General features: G+C 48.3%; 1 protein-coding gene across 4 annotated transcripts; it reads left to right on the top strand.

The window, feature by feature from the left end:
* The first annotated feature begins 157 nt into the window (after positions 1-157).
* On the top strand, positions 158-18515 carry prkar1b (protein kinase, cAMP-dependent, regulatory, type I, beta). 4 transcript variants are annotated; one of them, XM_085933848.1, is made up of 11 exons: positions 158-298; positions 1347-1537; positions 2766-2936; positions 3158-3249; positions 7551-7612; positions 8733-8779; positions 9034-9192; positions 10772-10832; positions 12593-12714; positions 16316-16397; positions 16846-18515. In XM_085933848.1, the coding sequence occupies exons 2-11, from the start codon at positions 1361-1363 to the stop codon at positions 17016-17018; spliced, it is 1146 nt and encodes a 381-aa protein (XP_085789974.1). In that variant the 5' UTR covers positions 158-298; positions 1347-1360; the 3' UTR covers positions 17019-18515. The 4 variants fall into 4 exon arrangements, with proteins under 4 accessions (XP_085789974.1, XP_085789977.1, XP_085789976.1 ...); XM_085933851.1 differs by having other exon boundaries at positions 217-267; XM_085933850.1 differs by lacking the exon at positions 158-298 and adding an exon at positions 405-851.
* The last annotated feature ends 2422 nt before the right edge of the window (positions 18516-20937 follow it).

The raw sequence follows: 20937 nt of genomic DNA, 5'->3' as shown, positions 1-20937 counted from the left end.
TTTCACGTGGTACTTCCTCTAAAAAGTGAGAACCCACTGTTCTAATTAAGGGAACTTGGGGCGTTCACTTTAAACAGGCCGAGAGGCTCGAGATCGCCCTTGCGACAGAGACGTTAGGTTGACGTCATCGGCATTGACGCAGAGCGTACCAGGAGGAGAACCGGCAGCATCAGCAGCGGCGGCGGCAGCGGCAGCATCCGAGCTCGAACCTCGCCAGCCACCCGACCCGCCTTTTATCATTCGAGTATCTTTCCCCTGGATTTAGCGGTAGGAGCAGCAGCGAGTGGTGACGTACATTGTTCGTGTGTGTGTGTGTGTGTGTGTGTGTGTGTGTGTGTGTGTGTGTGTGTGTGTGTGTGTGTGTGAGAGAGAGAGAGAGAGAGAGAGAGAGAGAGAGAGAGAGAGAGAGAGAGAGAGAGAGAGAGAGACAGCGCAAGAGAGACAGAGCGAGAGACAGAGCGAGAGACAGAGCGAGAGACAGAGCGAGAGACAGAGCGAGAGACAGAGCGAGAGACAGAGCGAGAGACAGAGCGAGAGACAGAGCGAGAGACAGAGCGAGAGAGACAGCGCGAGAGAGACAGAGCGAGAGAGACAGAGCGAGAGAGACAGCGCAAGAGAGACAGAGCGAGAGAGACAGAGCGAGAGAGCGAAAGAGAGAGAGAGCGAGAGAGAGAGAGAGAGCGAGAGAGACAGAGCGCGTGTGCGCGCACGCGTGTATTTAGAACGAAAGGCGCAGCCTCTTGTATGATTTATTTAATTTTTGGTCGGGGGTAGCGTTAGACCGCAGTCATTTCCCCCGCGTTTTGGTTGCAGCGACATCAGCCTGCGTCATTATGCAGAATTGGACATACGTATGTGTGATTTCTTTCTTCTGATCCTCGCGTGAGCATTCACCTGCCCTGGCTTAGCATGCTGCTATACCGTGCCACGCGATTTAGTATTTATTTTTAAATTTATGATGAAGCTTCTGCACATACATGAACCAGTATCATGTGCAGCAACGTTAGCAGAAAGCCCATTTCCATCAGTCGCGCATGCAATGCATAAAATAAAGAAACACACAGTATAAGACTTGGGGCATACACTAACTAGCGACGCAGGCTCAAAAGACAGAATGCAGAGAAATAGTAGACTACTGGGGTTCGGCACATCCATTGATTGCTTTTAAATGCAGCTTTGCTAAACGGAGGGGCTATTTCTTTCGCTGAAAACACCAGAAAAGTGGGCAAATCCTATTTGGTGTCCCCTCCAGTGTGGCAGTTGTGTCGTATCCCCCGGCTGTTTCCATCCGGCTTGCTTTCTTTCCCCTCCCCTCCTCTCACGGTCCACCCTGTTTTCTACCACAGAGATAAAAGTTAAGATGGCCACCTCCTCCTCCTCCACTCTGGACGAAGACGAGAGTTTGAAGGGCTGCGAAATTTTTGTGCAGAAACACAACATCCAGCAGATCCTCAAAGAGTGCATTGTGAACCTGTGCATCGCTAAGCCTGAACGGCCCATGAAGTTCCTGCGGGAGCATTTTGAAAAGCTGGAGAAGGTTGGTGACCGAACGGGGAAGAAAGCGTCGCGTCTCGCAATGTCAGGCCGCGTGCCGTTGGTGTCATTTGACCGTCAGTGCGAGTTGCCGCGTGTACTGTCCCCTCATCATGCTATTGCTCGCTTTGCTCACTTGACGCGATTGCGCCATTTTGAGATCGGTCGACACGTATTGGCTCGGGATTTAGCAAAGAAATAAATCATTCTTTCCCGTACAACATTAGCATTTTTTGGGACATGGTACCAATGGTACACAAATAGCTGGCTTTGGGCGCAAACCTCCCAAGTCACACTTTGGCCGTTTTGTTCAAAAACCGATACTATTGCTCAGTCCACACACCTAGGTGTTATTTTGGACAAATGATTAAGCAATCTCATGTGTGCTCATTTGATTCAAACATCAATGGTTGCAGGTTAATCATATTTGCCTGCCTCAAAATGTAGCCAAAGTAAAGCTCATGAATCAATCTTCAGTGACACAATCATGGGTAAGAAAATATTCAGAGATGTACGTAGCGTTTCCTGATAATGATACAAGGTGCGGCTGGCAATGTCAAGGGTCACAGTGTTCTGTTGAATGCGCTTCTTCCGGGGAAGACGCCATCGAGGGCTTTCCCTCATCACCAAAGAGTTTTTGTTGTTTGAAAAGCTTTCTGAAATGGTCTGCTTTATCTTTTTCCTATGAGTGCATCATGAGATGACTGCGATCACGCAAGACGTGTGTCCAAATAGCTTGTGGCCTTGTCACATGACTTTACCCCAAAAGTGCCTTTCCTCCATTTTTGCTCATGATTTTCTCTCTAGCTGAACAAAGCATGTGAACGATCCCTCAAGCACACGCGGTGAACTTGTTCCAATCAGCTGGTTTTCTCCACTCGGGTCCCAAGCACGGAGATAACTGACGTCCTACTTTGCGGTCGGCGCACAAAGATGACTGTGTCCAAGCGTTGCGCTGGGCCGAGGGGCAGTCGATCCCGTGAACACAGATCAAGAGAGTCATCCTAGTCCCTCTCGAAGGAGCCAAAAGCGGGGCCCCCTCCCAATTGCCGATCGCCGGGCCCTTTGCTCAAAACAAAAATCTACATACAAAGGGTTGAATGTCCTGATCGAGAATGTCCATCATCGAATATAACTTGACGATCGTGAGCGAGCTTCCTGTTTGCCCCGCCCCACACGGCTCGCTACCTCCCTTCCTCACCGTGATGCCGTCTACTGTTGTCTTTTTTCAGGAAGAATGCAAGCAGATGATGGCGCGGCAGAAATCTAACAGCCAGTCGGACTCGCACGACGACGAGGTTTCTCCGCCGCCGCCCAACCCTGTCGTCAAGGCCCGCCGTCGCCGCGGAGGGGTGAGCGCCGAGGTCTACACCGAAGAGGATGCCGTCAGCTACGTGCGCAAGGTGAGCCTGCAAAGAGGGCGAGACAAAATGATGCTCCACATTTGGCGCTTGAGCGGCCATTTTGGTGCCAATCCAAATGCCCAACTTCAACATAAACTCTCAAACTTCACAAGCCTCATCCCATTTTTGAGGGGCAACATGACTTTGCCTATATTTCTTGTGAAAAAAACTGCATCATGAACTTTTTCTTCATAGTGTCCTTCTCATGTTTGCCTGAACAGGTGATCCCAAAGGACTACAAGACAATGACCGCCTTGGCCAAGGCCATCTCCAAGAATGTTCTCTTTGCTCATCTGGATGACAATGAGAGAAGGTACATGACCTCATTGGTGTTCAGCAGTGTTTCAAACGGAAGATGTTGCACCTTGCGAGCAGTGTGTGGCCACTGTGTGCCACTGTTGCCTGCCTTACAAGTGTGGTGGTCGCCGATTAGACACGCACAGATGTGGTTCGGGGTGTTGTGTTTTTGGTCGCGATGGCAACCAGTTAAGCGGCACTGCATGGACACCGTTCTTCATAGTTGGAAGACTGGCCTTCATTGCTCTTGTTTTAATCAGCTTTCCTGCTATGCCGTTTTGCTTTAATCCCCCCCTCAGGAAAGGGGGTGCTGGAAAAAAAAAAATATCTAAAGGTGGCTGGCAGGCAAGACTTGCAGCTGAAGGGGAATCAAGTTTCACTAACGGGGATATGAGAGGAAAAGGCCAACGCGAAAGCCAAAGCGCAATTTTTTCCAGTATTTGATCAGCTGCACAGCAATATCACCAGTTATTTCAACACCTATGGAGTTTAATTTTAACAATTCAAAAGTGTCTATATTGGTCCACATTAAATATAGTTAAAACAACACTTTTTTTAATATGGAGTGGAAATTATAAAATCAACACTCCAGAGTGTATGATGATTGACTCTCTGAATATCTTGGAGTTTAAATAATAATTGAATTGATTTCTATTACCGTGTTGGCCCGAATATAAGATGACCCCGATTATAAGACGACCCCCTCTTTTTCAAGACTCAGGTTTGAAAAAAGACTTTTTGAACACCACATTTAATTTTTATACAGAAAATAATTACATCTGAAACATGATTATAACAATATATTCGAGAGAAAAAACATGTTTTATATTTCCTCATTCAAATCATGCAAAAACTGTATCACATCTTAATATCTGAACATGTAAATATGTAAACTAAAGTGCAATCACATTTGTAAATCAATGGCTTCTACTGTGATAAAACAACAAAATTGCAATAACTGCATTAACCATCAAAGTGAAGCCTAGCTGTAGTCTTGAAAAAAAATCTGAATAAGCAAAAGCATTGCAAATAAATAATGCAAACTGATACCGCTATTGTTGGGGAGCCTGAGGACAGATAGGGGTTGGCTCGGATCGTTATGCTCTTTTCGCTCCCGGGTGTCGGTCAGAACACAGGAGGGAAGACGTGGTTCAGTTTTGATTGCTTTACTGAATTATTGGGAAAAAATAATAACAAATAACTATAAATGAAATACTCTAGGCAACACAACAAGCGTGTCATCGATCGAGACAACAAAATACATTTGCTGGCGACCGTTAGTCGCCGTTCCGCTGCGTAACGGCTACTCGGACGATGTGAGGCAAATTTAAAGGAGCGCGCCGGAGCTGTCAATCAAACGGCGCGCACACGAAGCAAACCGCGATCGGACAAACGGCACAACAGTGGACAGTAGTAACAATGAACTGTATATACTCACTTTGTGTCAAAGACGCACACGATCACAACAACATACTCAGTCGATTATGAGCGCGCCCGGGCTGTCAATCAGATGGCGCGCACACGAAGCAAACCGCGATCGGACTAACGGCACAACAGTGGACAGTAGTAACAATGAAATGTATATACTCACTTTGTGTCAAAGACGCACACGATCACAGCAACGATATTAACTCCAACACTGAAAATCTAACACTTTTGATTTTGCTGTGTGGCAATTGAGGTCTCTCCTCTGATTGCACGTCAGTACATGTGATGGATCGGGACAGTCTGAAAAAAACAATGCAGCCCATTATGCGGCGGGGCCGAAAATGCGCGGACGCCATCGCCGCATACTCCATGAAAGCGTGTCCATTTGCTGCCGACGTCCAACACAAGAGCTTGTGGGGATTGTTGAGGACAAGCAGGTTGCCCTTCTAGTCAACATGGACCCTTGTCATGGCGCTCTTCGCAGCCGCTTTTGTCATTCCCCACCAATGAAAAGAGATTTTGATGAGGGCGCAACAAGCCATGGATTCTTTTTCCAAAATGTTTGCAAATGGTTTCTTTCAAGTGCTAGGTAACTGACAATACAGAAACAGTTTTGTTTACTGTACTCCACGTGACAAGCAAGATTTCAACTGTTTCAGCAGGAGAGAAAGGAATTCTCAAAGCTCGGGGCTTTCGTCATCCCGTCCACTTAAATCCCCTAATTAACAAGCTGAGCTGATGAAGTGAGCCGTGCGTTGACCTCTAACCCCAAAGCCTGACCTCTGCTCCTTCTCCATCAGTGCCCGCTGACAGACAGAGAACATCTCGGGTCCGCGCACTCAATGTGTACCTGTGCCGTAACGACAGTCAATAAATCATCAAGTGACGAAAAAGTCGCAGCAGCAAAAGTACAGCAGCCGCATTGGCCATGTACGCCGTAGTGGGCATCAAAAAAAGAGTGAGCCACAACAGGCCCAAGCCATTCGCTTGGGGCTCCGACGCTCCGGTACCGTCTAGGTGTTTTTCTGGAGCAAAACACGTTAGTTCTAATCTAACGAGCAAATGGGCCTCTCAGCGTGCGTGCCGCTGTTTCTTGCAGCCTTCTCGTGTGGAGTTTGCATGTTCTCAGCATGGTTTTCCTCCCGCATTCTGAAAAGTCGCACGGTAGGCCCGCCACGCCAATGGTGCCTCGTATCACGTCTCAGATGATTCTCTCGAGTCCTTGTCAGCTGGCGCCGTCCTTTGGGAGTTGCTTTGTCCGTCTGCGTCCCAGGAAGAGCGGAGGAGGTTTGGCTGCCTATCCCATTTGTATCGTTTTTGAGCTGGCGGTTTGCCACCTCCAACACTGGAGTGGCTTTTCATTTGCGTGCGCTTTGCATTTGTAGTCCTCGCCTGCCGTTCCTCCTGAGAGCTTTTTTTAACGTCCTTCGTGGAGTGGCGGCACCGCCCCTCCCCCTTTTCCCCGCGCTTTTCTCTTTCTTTGCTTCCCCCCACCATTATGGAGGCAGGACAAAGCCACAATGGCGATAGGGTCACGCTCCACAGGAGAGCTGCAGGCCCGAGTGAGGCGCTGCCACCGTCGCCACCGTCACCACCTCCCCCGGCACCCTGTACCAAGTGCAGAACGCCCCCGCCGTCATTTGCTCCTATCAGCCAGACGAATGGAAACTTTTGTCCCCCTGCAAACCCTTTGCGGCGTTTGGTATCCACATTTTCTTTTGGTTTCACAACAGAGTGACTCGTCCATCTCAGCTCACAGAAGAGTAAAGCAGGAACAAGAGTGTTTAGTTTGGCTCATGCGCGAATGTAGTGTATTGCCCTGCAGCGACAGCCATTTGCGAGGACAAGACACCTTGAGCGGCCAAGGCGACCGCTCACACACGGAGCGCCCTCCCGAAAGGCGGGACTTGGCCGTCAGCCCCCTGTTGTACACATGCCGTCGGCTTCGTCTATGCTAGCGTGATGAGTTCCAGCGATGACATGTGACTTGTCTGATGATCTTCTTCTCTTTGCTTGCGCTTCTTTTAGATAGCACAACCGCATCGCTTGATGAGATGAAAACTGCCTTCTCTTTTCCACAACCGATCCTACGTCTCATTTGTCTAGCCTTTTTTCAAATGCATGCCATGAAGCCGCTGACTTTGAACTGCATCGACTCTGTTTGAGCAAATGTTTTGTGCGCCATAGAAGGCTGCTTACTTTGCTCCCAGCATCCTATTTGTGTACACGGGCACCAAAGCCAAAGAGCAAACATCTTTGATTCTGCATTCACACCAGCATCAAAAATTTCTTGTCGGCAACACAAACACCACGGGGCTGGCCATACGGAGTCACCTATGTTTAGAATAGGAATACCACTTTTCTTTTCACCGAGCCGCTCTTCTGGATGCATCCGTGTTGGTGTTTTACAAAGACCCGGGTGTAATGAAAGGAGCTTTCCAGTCAGCGAGCACAGACAGCGCAGAACTCGCCGCCCGCTCAACACTGTTGGGAGGGAGACCTTACGTCAACCGAATGGCAGCTCATTTGGAGAAGGCTGTGCTTCGGCTCCGCAGTCTGTCGAGCTCAGATGCCTCCATTTTGCTTTTGCATCCAAGCCATCCATGGCTGATGAGCTTGATGAATTTGGCCTGGAGGAGAGGAAGCACCCTGAGCCTCCTCGTGCCCCGACACATCCCAGCATTGGAACTTTAATCTGCAGGGGCTTCACACATCATAGCAAACCGGGCTCACGAGTGCTTTTCTGGGCTGGCTGTCCCAGCGTCACGATAGTGGCTGGCCTCAGATGGCAGGCAGAGTGAACACGGTGATGACGGCTCTTTGCTCATCACCTTCATTCTGCTGTGCAGTCGAACAAACGATACTGACTGCGCTTTCTTTCCCATTCAGTGACATATTTGACGCCATGTTCCCCGTCACGCACATCGCCGGCGAAACCGTCATCCAGCAAGGTATGTATTGGAGGCTGCAATTGATACACATTGTGTCATTGTAGCACAGTTTTAGTGTCTGTGAGCAACAACATTGCCGTGAACCAAAATGCACAGAAGGAACATGTTCTCAAAGAACCGTGATCACACACAATAAGACAGAACAATGAGCGGGCAGGGCAACCGAATTAAAGACACTGTTCTGACTGGATGGCACGGAAAAAAAAAGGCGGGGCTTGGCGAATTCAAACACGAATCAACGGCAATCACACAGGGAGTCCGATACGGGGAGAATGAATCCAAAGACAGTGGAGGCCCTGCAGGAGAGAGCATTGATGAGTCGTAGAATGCAGCTAATGCGTCATGAAGCCTACCATTTGGAGAGGCGGATTGTCGCTCTCTCTCTCAAGCAGCTGGCAAGTGTTCATGATCATGAAAGCAAAGCTCTGTGTAATAAACACCCAGTCAGTCAGTCACTCCTGGAGCTGCGGCACCTCCGAGGCAAGGTGCAGTCCTAATTTGGAAATGAGGAGTCTGGTCCAATTTGCGGGCCCCTCCGTTCCAGACAGCCCGGCCCCATTGTTGTACACACACCATCGGCTGAGCTATGCGCCGTATGCACAGCTCATGTCATAGCTCTTGTCTTGGCTCGCGGGCACTGGACAGCTTCAAGCTCCCAGGCCGCTTCACACGATTTCGACTTGGCGAGCAAGCCTTCAGTTACGTTCAAACAAGAGAAGACTTCCTGGAGTGTCTGTGCTAACCATCTCATTTTTGCTCCAGTAGTACAGCAGAGTTGCCACACTGTGTCGTCGTGTGAATCAGGTGGTCACTGTCAAACATTTTGGACTTTCCTATCACCTACTTTTCATCCCAATGACGGGGCACGTTGTCACTAAACAGGTCTATTTCCACACATTTTTGGAGAAAATTAAAATATTTGAAGTGCACCTTGTGTTTAGAATGATGCGGTGCTGTTTTTGAAGGCGTGGATGTCGAGCATTTCATACAGATATCGATTGCTCTTACGTAGTGTGTTAGCGCAAGGTACGTGGTAGACAGAGGACCCCCTCCACGTGGTGGGACAAGTTTGAAGGCAGATTGTGGAAGTCACTCTTGTGTTTTTCCCTCTATCTTCCAGGCGACGAAGGAGACAACTTTTACGTGATTGACCAGGGCGAAGTGGATGTAAGTAGAAGCATGGTTGGCATGCTGCAGATCTTTTGAGGTTTTTCCCACTTATTTGCGGAGACAACCTTGTTGGTCCCACAATGCATGCCAAAGTCAAACAGCAAAATAACTCTTGATTCAACCGATTGAAGCTGATTTGATTCGACGCAAGGTCGCGATTCTTGTTGATGTCGAGTCCGGCAGGAGACCAATAAGGTCTTACGCCTTTGCTGTTTGAACATCTGCCTTGCTCGCTGCTGGTCTCTGAACAGGTGTACGTGAACGGGGAATGGGTGACCAACATCGGAGAGGGTGGCAGTTTTGGCGAACTAGCCCTGATTTACGGCACTCCCCGAGCTGCCACGGTGAAGGCCAAGACCGACCTTAAACTGTGGGGGATCGACCGGGACAGCTACCGGCGGATCCTCATGGTAACTCGCCACTCTTCTGCTCGATGCTGCTGGTCGGAAATGTGTCAATTGTTTTGCCGCTCCTTGGAGACAACGCAACAGAGTCGCCACGTGTGTTTATTCCTATTGATGAAGGTCAGTCTATTCAAGCGAAAGGCGCGGACTTCATACGGCGGTGGTCGCCAGCTCCGAAAGGTTTGCTTAACGTCATTACCTCGCCGATACTTGCCGGACTGAGCACAAATGAGGTGGAAAACTGAACGCAGCTGTCATGACTTCACTTCTTGCCACCTTGTGGCGAGGCAGCCAGTGTTATACGCTTTCTACACTTGAGTCTTTGTTTGCGGCTGGCCCGTTAACCTTAAATTACAAAAGGTCTCGAATAGATCCCAATTTGGTGGAATTTTGCAATTTCATCACAATTGTTGCTCACGGTCTGAGCCGATAAAGGGAAAAGCAGCGAGATGACAGAGGGCGAGATCAATGCATCGTGCATAACTCATGGACAAGAAATTGAATGTCCAGCAGTTGCCAAAATCATGTGAGTCCAATGAAAAAAATGGAAAGAAATGCAAGGCTTACTTTTTAATGGACTTGTGTAAGACTTGTATATGGCCATTTCTAAAAATGTTTCAGTACATTTCCATGATGACTGCAAAATTGGGTCAATTGCCTCAGCCCTCGCTCCCAGTCTCATTTTGGCTGACGTGACTCCCTTTAGTGTTGAATCAACACCTTTTTTCACTGGAATTCCACCGCCTTCCTTCAAACGTTTTGGGGTTGGCATGCATGGGCCCGCTTCGGTTTCACGTCGGGCACACATTAGCCCGCCTCGCTCGTTTTTTTACCTCTGAGAACTCCTCCGTTCCCTTGCTCTGCCTTTCGCAACAGTCAAGAGGAATTCAGTATTTAGTTAATGATTGCTCTGTTATTTTCAAAGCACTGCCAATGCATCCGGGTGAAAATCAATGCACATCATGTGCCTTCTAATGACAACTATTCAAGGTTGGAAACAACTTGCAGTGGTGCGTCCGTGACGCCAATATTGCGGCAAAAGTATATTTCACATGACTCGCAAATAACGAGGATTTGTCTTTTCCCCCCTTCGGAGAGTTGTTACCGCCCGGAAGGGACATTTATGTATGAAGAATTAGGATGCTCATTGGCGTTGGATTGTTGTGATGATTAGCTATCATTTGGGCCGAGACTTGTCAGCATGGGGGAATCCCCTTCTTGGTGGGTGGGAAGGACCGCGCGCACAAACACACACACACACACACACACACACACACACACACACACACACACACACACACACACACACACACATACGTGAAGCGCACGGATCAAACACCCTTCACTCCGATATGAACGCACCTCAACACGTGACTCCAACCATATATGGTCAAACTTAATGACAAGCGAGATGTGAAGAAGCCATTTCGAGCAAGCTCTTTGGGCGGTGTGGGAACAGAAATATTCTGTTGTGAATGAAAGAAGTCATGTCATTTGGCGCTGCCTCAAATGTCAACAAGCGTAAAAAAGCATTACTTTCAATGTCGGTGGATGAGGCCATCTTACTCTCGCCTTGTTTTGACAGGGCAGCACTCTAAGGAAGCGAAAGATGTACGAAGAGTTTCTCAGCAAGGTCTCCATACTCGGTAAGTCTGCCTCGCCTTGCACCACCAGACGTTTGTGTTTGTACTTGAGTGCAAAGTACAATCGCACACACATTTCAAAGCAATGTGTGAATCATCTGGAAGACAAACGAAGGCGCTGATTCAGAGACTAAAGGCATAGTTTTGTCAAGAAATCACTGCCGTCATGTTTTCCCAGAATAACAATATAATAATAATAACAATATTCAAGGTGGTGTTTTGAACATCACCTGTTCAAGTACGACCCCCTCCCTCTCCAAATTATGACTTGATAATGGAAAAATACTGCAACTGTGACTCGTTCACCGTTTCCTGAGCAGACTTCCTTCTATTCCCAGCCATCTTTGGAACGCCCATGCTCGCGGACGGACGATAGAAGCATCCAACCTAACAAAACAAATGACTTTTTCCATTCCCCAGCAGTAGAACCTGGGTTGCTTTCACCCAAAACATTTACTCCTCGCTTGTCCTCGTGGCAATTAGGCAGAGCATTTTGCTTTGAAGTAGCAGCAGTGGATTCCCTCGGGTACGGCAGTCGGAGCCCACGTCTTCCCCCCTCGCCCGGTGAATGGCGTCCAGGCCCTGCCCCCTGTACACACTTACGAGCTGGCTGAATAAACACGTACACTCTGAGCAAGTCTCAGAAGGCCTCAGCAAGATTCCGCTCCCTTTCTTCCTCTGCCTGCCCGGGCCCGTCTCTCCCTCGCTAAAGTGCTTTACCCCTATTCATCAATCCTTCTGCGGCTTTCCGCCACCGTCAATGGTGGGTGGAAGGGAGGGAGGCGGGCCTGCCGTTTTTGCTTGTCTTTGATTTCGCCCGACAGCCAGCAAATTGGGTGTGGGCCTTCGATGTACTTGGCGCCACACGCAGACCCGCCCGTCGGGGCGGGTCAGGCGCGCCCCAGCGTGTAATGTCCGCTCATGCTTGCGTCGCTGCTTGGCTGTTGGGACCGCCGGCAAGCTTGACAGACGCCAGACACCCACCAGTCCGGGGCGGCTGACCCTACTCGGACATCTGGACAGCGCCCTCCCATCTTCCCTTACAGATTTCACAGCTCCACACACACCAAGAGTGGCACCAAGAGCTCCTGCTCCACTTTGACACCTTTGAATTGAATGCCAATGCCTTTTCTCCACACATTCCACTCAGAAATTGTTGCAATAAGGCAACAATCAAAGTGTTGAAATAATAATATAATTTTTAGATCCAGTATATATATATCAAAGTGGGTGCAAGGCCACTCACTCACCTGTTCGATGATTCCAATCCTGCACCAGTGGACAAGTTTACGTTCTATACTGTCTTCCTTATCCATACGGATTTATTTATGCTATCCCACCTTTTGTTTTACACCAACTGAGCATCCATCCATCCATTTTCTGTACCGCTTGTCGCCGTGGGGGTCGTGGGCGTGCTGGAGCCTATCCCAGCAGTCATCGGGCACTAGGGACACCCTGAACCGGTTGCCAGCCGATCGCAGGGCACACAGAGACGGACAACCATCCGCACTCGCACTAGGTGTGCTAGGGGCAATTTGGAGTGCTCAGTTGGCCTACCAAGCATATTTTTGGAATGTGGGAGGAAACCGGAGTGCCTGGAGAAAACCCACGCGGATACGGGGAGAACATGCTAATTCCACACAGGGAGGGTCGGAGGTGGAATCGAACCGGCACCCTCTTAACTGTAAGGCAGATTTCCTAAATGCTGGAAAACCTTTTAATGGCACACCATATTGAGCACCATATTTGTTTTCTAATGACAGAGTCTTTGGATAAATGGGAGCGTCTGACTGTGGCGGATGCCCTGGAGCCGGTCCAGTTTGAGGATGGAGAAAAGATCGTGGTGCAAGGAGAGCCCGGCGATGACTTCTTCATCATCACAGAGGTAATATGGGGGCAACGCTCTCGTCGCAGGCCTCAAAGGTCAAAATCAAAACAGACGTTACTGACATGATACTATAAAATTATACTTTGAAGGCCACTGCTCCCCACTGATTGATGCCGTAACGTCATTGCCATCCTGTTTTAAACCTGTTTAGTAGCCATTTCAAGGAAAAGAGAGCAATGATACTTTGCCGTAAAGTATTCCAGATGTTCAACTTGAGCCTACTCGATTGGTCAAATGTTTCACTGCGGAGGTGCACAATTACGTGCGACTCTTTGGTTAGCTTAGCAATTAGCACCGTTTGCCCGTCTTTTCTCGTCAGCCCTCGTCAGTATGTGGATCCCGCCCTCACCCTGTTGAGCTGGGGCCCCTGGTGTGTGCGGCGCTCCATACCTAGCCTGTCATCTGAATACACTCATGATTAACTCCACATACACTTGCACTATTCAAGTCAAAAAGGCCCGCGTAGGACAGCAGCAGATGCAAATTGCCCTTTTCTCTCCCCCCAAGCTGCCAATCTCATGTTGTCTGTCCGGTTCAGAGCCCTGCTGTTTGTGGCGGCGGCAAGGTGCGATCGAGCCACAGAAAGAGGGCTTCATCTAAAGTGCTGAGTGATGTATGGCTTCACCACATAGTCCCCTTCTTTCTTCACCTGACACCACTCCCAACATTCCACTCGGCTAACCATCTTTCATAATGAATCGAATGAGTTAGCATAACATTACAAAAACCTCCCTGCCCAAGTATTTATAAACCGCACCACAAATGTTGCCCTCATATTTTCTCACCAAATTATGGAAGTCTCATAAAAGTGTACACGACCTTTGGAAGCCATTTGTGTGTGCGTGCTTGTGTGAACAAAGCAATGAATCCATTTGGGACACTGATAAAACAGTTAGCAACGCATGAGTCATCAGTCCGCATGGAGGAGAAAGGCAAAAATGCCGAGGGATGGATGATAGGAATAGGCCAAGTTGTTGGAGGCAAGCGGAACATTCCACTTTGTCCTCCAAGTGTAGGAGAATCCCACAAACTCAAAACTTGCAAATACAAATAAATGCCTTCCCACACAAATCAAAACTTTGTCCAGTGTTAAGCGTTTGTACTATGTCAGAAGCAAACAAAAATAGCTTTTAAGTCTTAACTTCAGTGATGAGCATCAAAGGTGTAACGCTGAACCAGTTACCCAGTTGTCAGTCACAAATCTTGTTGGTCGCTTGTTTCTGCGTAACCTGCCCTCAGCTAGTCACTGAAAAAAACTCAAAGACGGGTTGGAGTAGCAAAATCCATCCATGTTGATCCATTTGGGGGTGGCTGACATTTTGTTTTGTCCCGCCACTTGCCGTGGACTGAAAATGGCTTCACAGCAGTCGTGGGTTGCCAATGTCACATGAGCAAAGGTGGGAAACAGGTGAGCCATGAAGGCCTCTGCCTGAGCTGAGCCCTGTGATGTCATTTTCAGTCCAATGCGAGCCAAAATGGCTGCCCCCTGAAATGGATCAAAATTGCTGGAATTTGCTACTTTGTTCACATTCATTGGGATAGCGTCTTCAGACTAGTGGTGGCACAACAAAACGTCAGAGTCAAGAAAACCTTTGACTTGACTCGCGCTTGAAATGGAATGAGAATCATTTGACCATTGCATGTGTGTGCTTGGGATCTGCCATTTCCCTTCTCTGCTCGTGCTCATGAATATTTCCAGCCCATCACATGATGTTTGATCCCTTCCTGCTGTCTGTTTTGCATTTTTCGCCCCTAAACTGACGCGCTTGCCTTGGATGCGGCCCGGGTCGACTTTCCCAAAGCCGGCTGGACTACGCTAGAATTTACACGGGGTCAGGAGACTCGGCCTCCTTCCTGGGAGGAACACGGGAAAGGGAGAGAGGGAGGCAGTAGTCCAAGCCAGCGGCAAAAGAGATTGACTCAACTTGCAAGATGGCTCCTGCACCAAATACTTTCATTTCATCAAGTCTGCTTGAGCTGAGTCGGTTGAGATTTGCCCTCTCCTCCTCCAAGGATATACATAGCAGGCGCCAGATGCCCATGCAGTGATCTATTTGTGATCTATTCGCATGAATCTTGCCCAGTCACACTGCTGAAACGAGGCAACGAGTGCACGCTGTCTCCCTCCAGCCGCTCCAGGCGCTCCAGGCGCTCCAGGCGCTCCAGGCGCTCCAGGCGCTCCAGCCGCTCCAGCCGCTCCAGGAGCTCCAGCCGCTCCAGCCGCTCCAGCCGCTCCAGCCCTTATCTTGGCTTTCGGAGCCACTTGGTATCCAATGGAAGAGAGGCTGAGCCACGGAGGCAGCGGGAGAATGTTTTCAAGTGCGCTAAGGGTCCTCCTTTGTTTGCGCTTGGGGCCCCTAGCAAGACCCCCCCCAACCCTCTGTGTGTGTGTGTGTCTGTGTGTGTGTGTGTGTGTGTGTGTGTGTGTGTGTGTGTGTGTGTGTGTGTGTGTGTGTGTGTGTGCACACGCCTTTTGTATCTACGGGACTGACACCAAATCAACGGGTTTGTGACCTGCAATAAACTGTCAATGCGGTTTGCATTATTTCCAACGGGAGAGGAACACGTTTCTTTTGGATCCTAGTTGTGCCACAATAGTGACCAATCCAAATTGATCTATCAAACGTGTACCACGAGGTGGCAAGTGTGCAACCTTGTCGTTTGAGTGACTGTCGGAGAATGAGAGCGTAGAGTTGGCTGCTTGGTTTCTTGTTTTTTTTTGCTTTAGCAGCCAGGTGCTTTGATGTCACGCTCAGCTGATCACGATGGGTCGACTTTTGTGGAAGTGACACTTTGGACCAGTCAATTACCGAAAAAGTCATTTGATGATGGGATTGCGTGTCATTTGGGTAGGTCCTGAGACGAGTCATAGGTGACTCGACGTGCGCCACTTCCCCTTGTGACCGAGTCGAAGCCCCATTTGCCCGCCGTGGGAAGCAGGCACGTTTTGGCACCTCATTAAGCTTCATCATCTTCACATAGAGCATCACGAGCCGGCTCAACAGAGGGATTAGCGATAGTGTTAGCGTAACGGAACCGCCAGGTTTGCTTTTCAGAGGTTTTTTTCCATGCTGATATTTGAGCTACGATGTGAGCAAATTGGTTGAGTGAGAGCATGCACTGGCCAATGTTGTGTTAGTGAAGCGTTGGGCCAAACAACAGCTGCGAGCTAGGCTGGCCATGGAAAACTCATTTCCTGGAAAACGTTTCACTATTTTGCTATCCGCGCACAAAGTTGTGTGGCCACGCCGGTCTTGGCTGCAGCAGTGGTTTCCATGTTGTGCGTGAGAGTCATCCCGTTTGGATGCTTCTCTTTATGACGCTCTGGAGAGAATCAAGCAAATCCGAGAATCCTTGCTCGGAATATCTGGGTTGCCTCCCACAGAACAGGTGTCCGTTCCATACGGGGGAAAAAAAGCCAGAGCCAAATCCTGTGCACCTGTGTCTTGTGAAGCAAAGGAATTTCTCCTCTGCTTAATCTTCCTGATGATGTTCAGCTCCATTCAGTAACTCCTATTACCTCCCGTCCACCCCCACCCCCTCCTCTTTCTTCCACCCCTTCCCGACTTTTTCTCCCGCTTGTCCGTCCCATGTCCAGGGAATCGCCTCCGTTCTGCAACGCAGATCCGACAACGAGGAGTATGTGGAGGTCGGTCGACTCGGACCCTCCGACTACTTTGGTGAGTTGCTCTGGATCCATCCGGGACCACAAAGCCCAAACACATATTGGATCATCATTCATCCAAGTCCAATTTTTCTTAAAGAGCTCAACCGCAGCTGCTGTTGCTAAAATCTGCCCTTAAAAAACAAAGAGAGTTCAAGCAATAAATGAAAGCCAGAATGGAAAAATGACAAGTTGCGAAGCTGGGCCGAGAAGGGGCTTGCTTAACATTGGACGGCAATACCAGTGGGTGTCGTTGGGGAAAATAAAGTCCTTGTGTTATGAGGCAACTTACAATTAGGAAGAAAAAGAGCCGTATTTGAAACAAGAACAGAATGTTGCAAAAGTATACTTGTCATCTCTCCAACGAAAAGTGAAACTATTGAGGATAGTCATGTCATTGCAAGAAATAAAACGAAGTCGATGTTGTATGTTGGTTAATCGTAAAAGTCCTTTGTGGCCTTCAGGTGAGATCGCGTTGCTGCTGAATCGTCCCCGGGCGGCTACGGTGGTGGCCCGCGGCCCCCTCAAGTGCGTCAAGCTGGATCGGCCTCGCTTCGAGCGCGTGCTGGGTCCCTGCTCCGAGATCCTCAAAAGAAACATCCAGAGATACAACAGCTTCATCTCACTCACTGTCTGACCCCTCTCCAAAAATTCACAGAGGGGCTGTTCGCCAGGGGCCCACAAGCTGGCTTCTACGTGTCCAAAGACAGGGTGCTTGTTTTGTGTGCTTTCTCTCTCTCTCTCTCTCTCTCTCTCTCTCTCTCTCTCTCTCTCTCTCTCTCTCTCTCTCTCTCTCTCTCTCTCTCTCTCTCTCTCTCTCTTTTTTGTTTTTCACATGCTTGCTGTCATGCACCTTTAAAATGGCTCGCTTAATAACTGGACCGAAAATTTGAGCCAAGAAAATTGTGCAGGAAATGTGATGTCAAACAATTGTTCGGTCCAATTTTTTACCCAAATTGGGTTGTTTTGTGACCCGGCAGTTTTAAGGGTGCGTGTCATGCCCCCCCCCGCCCCCCTCCAAAAAAAAGTTCGCATTGCATCTTGTTTGTGTGATGCCCGTGTCTCCATTTGGCACTTTTCACGTATTTGAAATGGGGTCATTGTGCGAGATGGGGGAAAATGTCCATGGCTGACGTGAGTTCACATTTTGTTGCTTGCCCCTTTCTGAATTGTTTTTTGGTTTCCATTTTAAGGTGGCGGTCATGACAACGTGATTATTTAACTGAGCTGTTATTGTCTGACGATTTGATTCGCATGTGAATAGCAGAAATATCCTTGGAAAAAAAATATTCAATATAAAACGCAGATCAACGTATATGGAAAAGTCTACACAGCTCTGTTCAAATATATGCTTTTTTTGTCATTAAACTCATCAAAAATAACAACATGAATCTTTTTTTTTAATTACTCAAATAATGTGACATAACTTAAAAAATAACAACAACAAACAGATATATTTGGGAAAATGGGTGTGTGGAGGGAAAACTGGGTTTCCACAAGTGTGCACATCCTCTAATGTGGCAGTGTTCAGAATGATCCAATCGCACATGTGAAATGTATTGTTACTATTAGGATGAGTTGCACTCTACTACTTGGTTACTGTTTTGCTTTTTAACTGACCATAGTTACTTGGCAGCATTTATCGGTTTCTTTTTTTTCGCGGTCGGTAGTCAAGCAACTGCTGCCAAGTACACGACAACTCAAAAGAGTAACAACAAAACCGTGACAACGTAACATCGTCGCATTGGGCAAAGTCACATAAACTGAGCATGTGGCTTTCCTCACAATGAACATCAAGTCACGTTAAATGGGAGTCAGCACAAACCTGCCGCTGTGTGAAGTGCCTCTAATCAACACCAGATAAAGTTCAGCCATTCAAGCGAGCATTTCCTACTTTTTTGTTTGAAGCAGTTGCCTGCCTGTCGAGTGTGTGAAGCTTAGTCGAGTGATGAATGGTGGAAAAATTTTGGAAAAAAGTTTGGTCTGATTATTTTTATACCATAAAAGCCTGACATTTGAACTGGAGTGTGTAGACTTTTGATAGCCACTGTAAATGCACGCAGATTATCGTTTCCTTTGGCTGAAAGCTTTTCCACCATTTTGCAAGCGTACCTGTAGAGTGAACACAGCAGTCTTAGCACACACCTTTGCTCGAAACTTTGTTCAAAGGAAGCATTGCAATTAATATTGACACTGATTCAATGTTGTGAAATGTATCTGTTTCTTTCAACAAAAAAGAATCTTGAGAAAATAAAGATCAAATCTCCCCAGATTTTCTGAGCGGTGTCATTTGTTTTCAGTGTAGCCAATACCTTCCTTCCTTCGTTTGATGCTCATGAGTCTCATTCTGGCATTTGCATCATTGACCTCATTCTGTACGGGTGCCTCCCCCCCCTCAATCTAAGCAAAGTGTCATCCATGGGGCTGAGCTGTCCGAGGGTCATGGGGCTCCTCCCCTACGCTTTTCAGGAGCGGCACACAGCTTTGACGCATTCCTCCCCATCTTAATGCCCACTAAATCAACTAAGGAATGTAAAGGCCCCCCACACACACACATCAAGTGCATACTAAGTAGAATACAGTCTAAAAATGACCGGAATAATGTACAGTAATGAAATAATTCAGGAGAATGTAAAGAAATGCAACTGTGTTTTGCCACATTTTTGTGGCCTCTTTTGTGGCATCGTGCTGCTCCCTCAGGGGCCACTACTATACACACAGTCACATCTTGGTGAGCTGCGTTCAAAATAGTTATTAAAATGAAGAACTGGGAAAATACAACAGGACCTCATTCGGAATCAAATGTTCATCGCAGTGGGGGGCAAGCAACCTGCTCCAGCGTTCAGTCCACCTCTCAGCTGTGCTGATCCAAGCAAGACATGCGACGTGGCTAAACTGTTCTGTCCCACCCATCCCTGGCCCTCCATGAGACCCCCTGGCACTTGAGACGGCCATGAGCAAAGCCACAAGTCGACGACTGTCAAGTGCTGGCTTTCCGCAACTTGCGGGAGACCCCGGATGGCCTCCCTCCGGACGCTCTCCCTAAAGCTGGTCGGAATGTGCGGATTGGGAGGGGGCCTGTAACCAGAGAGCACCGGCTCCTATTTTTAAGCTCATAATGGATCCACTTCCTGTTGATAATCAGCGTGTTGTGATCTCCCTTCTGCCTAGGGATTTTGACACTTCATTTGAAGTTCTTATAGGAGGGGGGGCGAGTTTTGGTCCGGCTACCATGATGACAGAATTCAAATGACATGAAAGGCCTGTCTCGCTCCAATCCCACACGCATACCGTGTGCCCTCTTCTATTGTGCAACCAAATTTGCCCACTGTTGACACAATGGGTAGATTGTGAGACAAAAAACAAGAGCGAAGCACCAAGGCTCTCCCCCTGGACCGCTGCCATGCCACTGTGACGACGCTTTGGATTCAAAGGAATGTTTTCTTCAGGGCTAGCTGAATGGCAGCACAAACGTATCAGTGGTGGGAGCAAACTAAGTAGGAATACTTTGTCATTGCTCGTCTTCACCTTCTGATCATCATGCACGCTCCATATACATTGGGGGTTTTTTTTGGAGGGGGGGGGTTGGGTCGAGACTTGCAAAAGTTTCTCTACTCCTCCTTCCAAGGTGGCACACACATGTTGAAAAGGTCAGGTCTTGATAGACAACAGAGCACTGTCAATTACTCGGCTATTTCTTTCAGCCGCTGGACATCAAACAGAGAGGATGGCACCGGATGCTCCAGTTTCTTCCAACCTTCACGATGTTGTCATCACGAGGGTTGACGAGTGAACAAGCCGAGGAAAGAGGAAAGAGTTCTACTCGTGCTGCTCGACCTGCTCCTTCTCCCCGAGGTGGAGGCAATGTACGCACATGCACGGGTGTGTGTTTATTTGTCCGTCACCTGGCAATCCAAAAGGATGAGCCCCCCAACCCCCACCCCCAGTGTCAAATATGAGCCGCCGCTTTCTATTGTGGACTGCGTTATCTGCTTTTATGGCCACGTCAAGGTGGGACTGCCTCGCTTGGGCTCAGAGCTCAGATGATGTTCGACTCAATAGCGGGAACATTTCATCTGGGTACTTTGCTAATATTTTTGGATAGGTTGCCCTTACTAAGACATTTTCTAAAATCTTGACATGACGTCTTCACTCAAGTACTTGAATCAAATTGGAACTCCTGAGCGCAATGTGTGGCCGGACTGCAGGGAAACAGGAGTCATTTGCACTTCACTCACCCTCTTCGCTGGCCAGACTCTCCGCTGGCTCTCCCCTTGAGTCTGCTTTTGCTTTGTAAAACGTCCAACTTGGTCTCTAGAGAGACTAAGAAATTTCCTCGGAAAGCATGAATCTTGTGGCAAATATCAGCAATATGAGCGCACATCTTTTTGTACGTTATGAAATGGAATCTAATTGGAACTGTAGACACGGTGGCCGCCATTTCCGTCCAATATATTGCTTATGGCAAGACTTTGGATTGGGAAAAAAGTAAGATGCAGCAAAGCTTTTTTGGAGCCTTTTTGGAGAACACCGAATAACCCGGCACGTGGAACCGA

The sequence above is a fragment of the Syngnathus leptorhynchus genome, chromosome 16, assembly GCF_054491065.1.
Source record: "Syngnathus leptorhynchus isolate UIUO chromosome 16, UIUO_Slep, whole genome shotgun sequence".
Taxonomy (NCBI): Eukaryota; Metazoa; Chordata; class Actinopteri; order Syngnathiformes; family Syngnathidae; genus Syngnathus; species Syngnathus leptorhynchus.
Note: the sequence above shows the minus strand (reverse complement) of the source record. Positions and strands in the feature narration are given on the sequence as shown.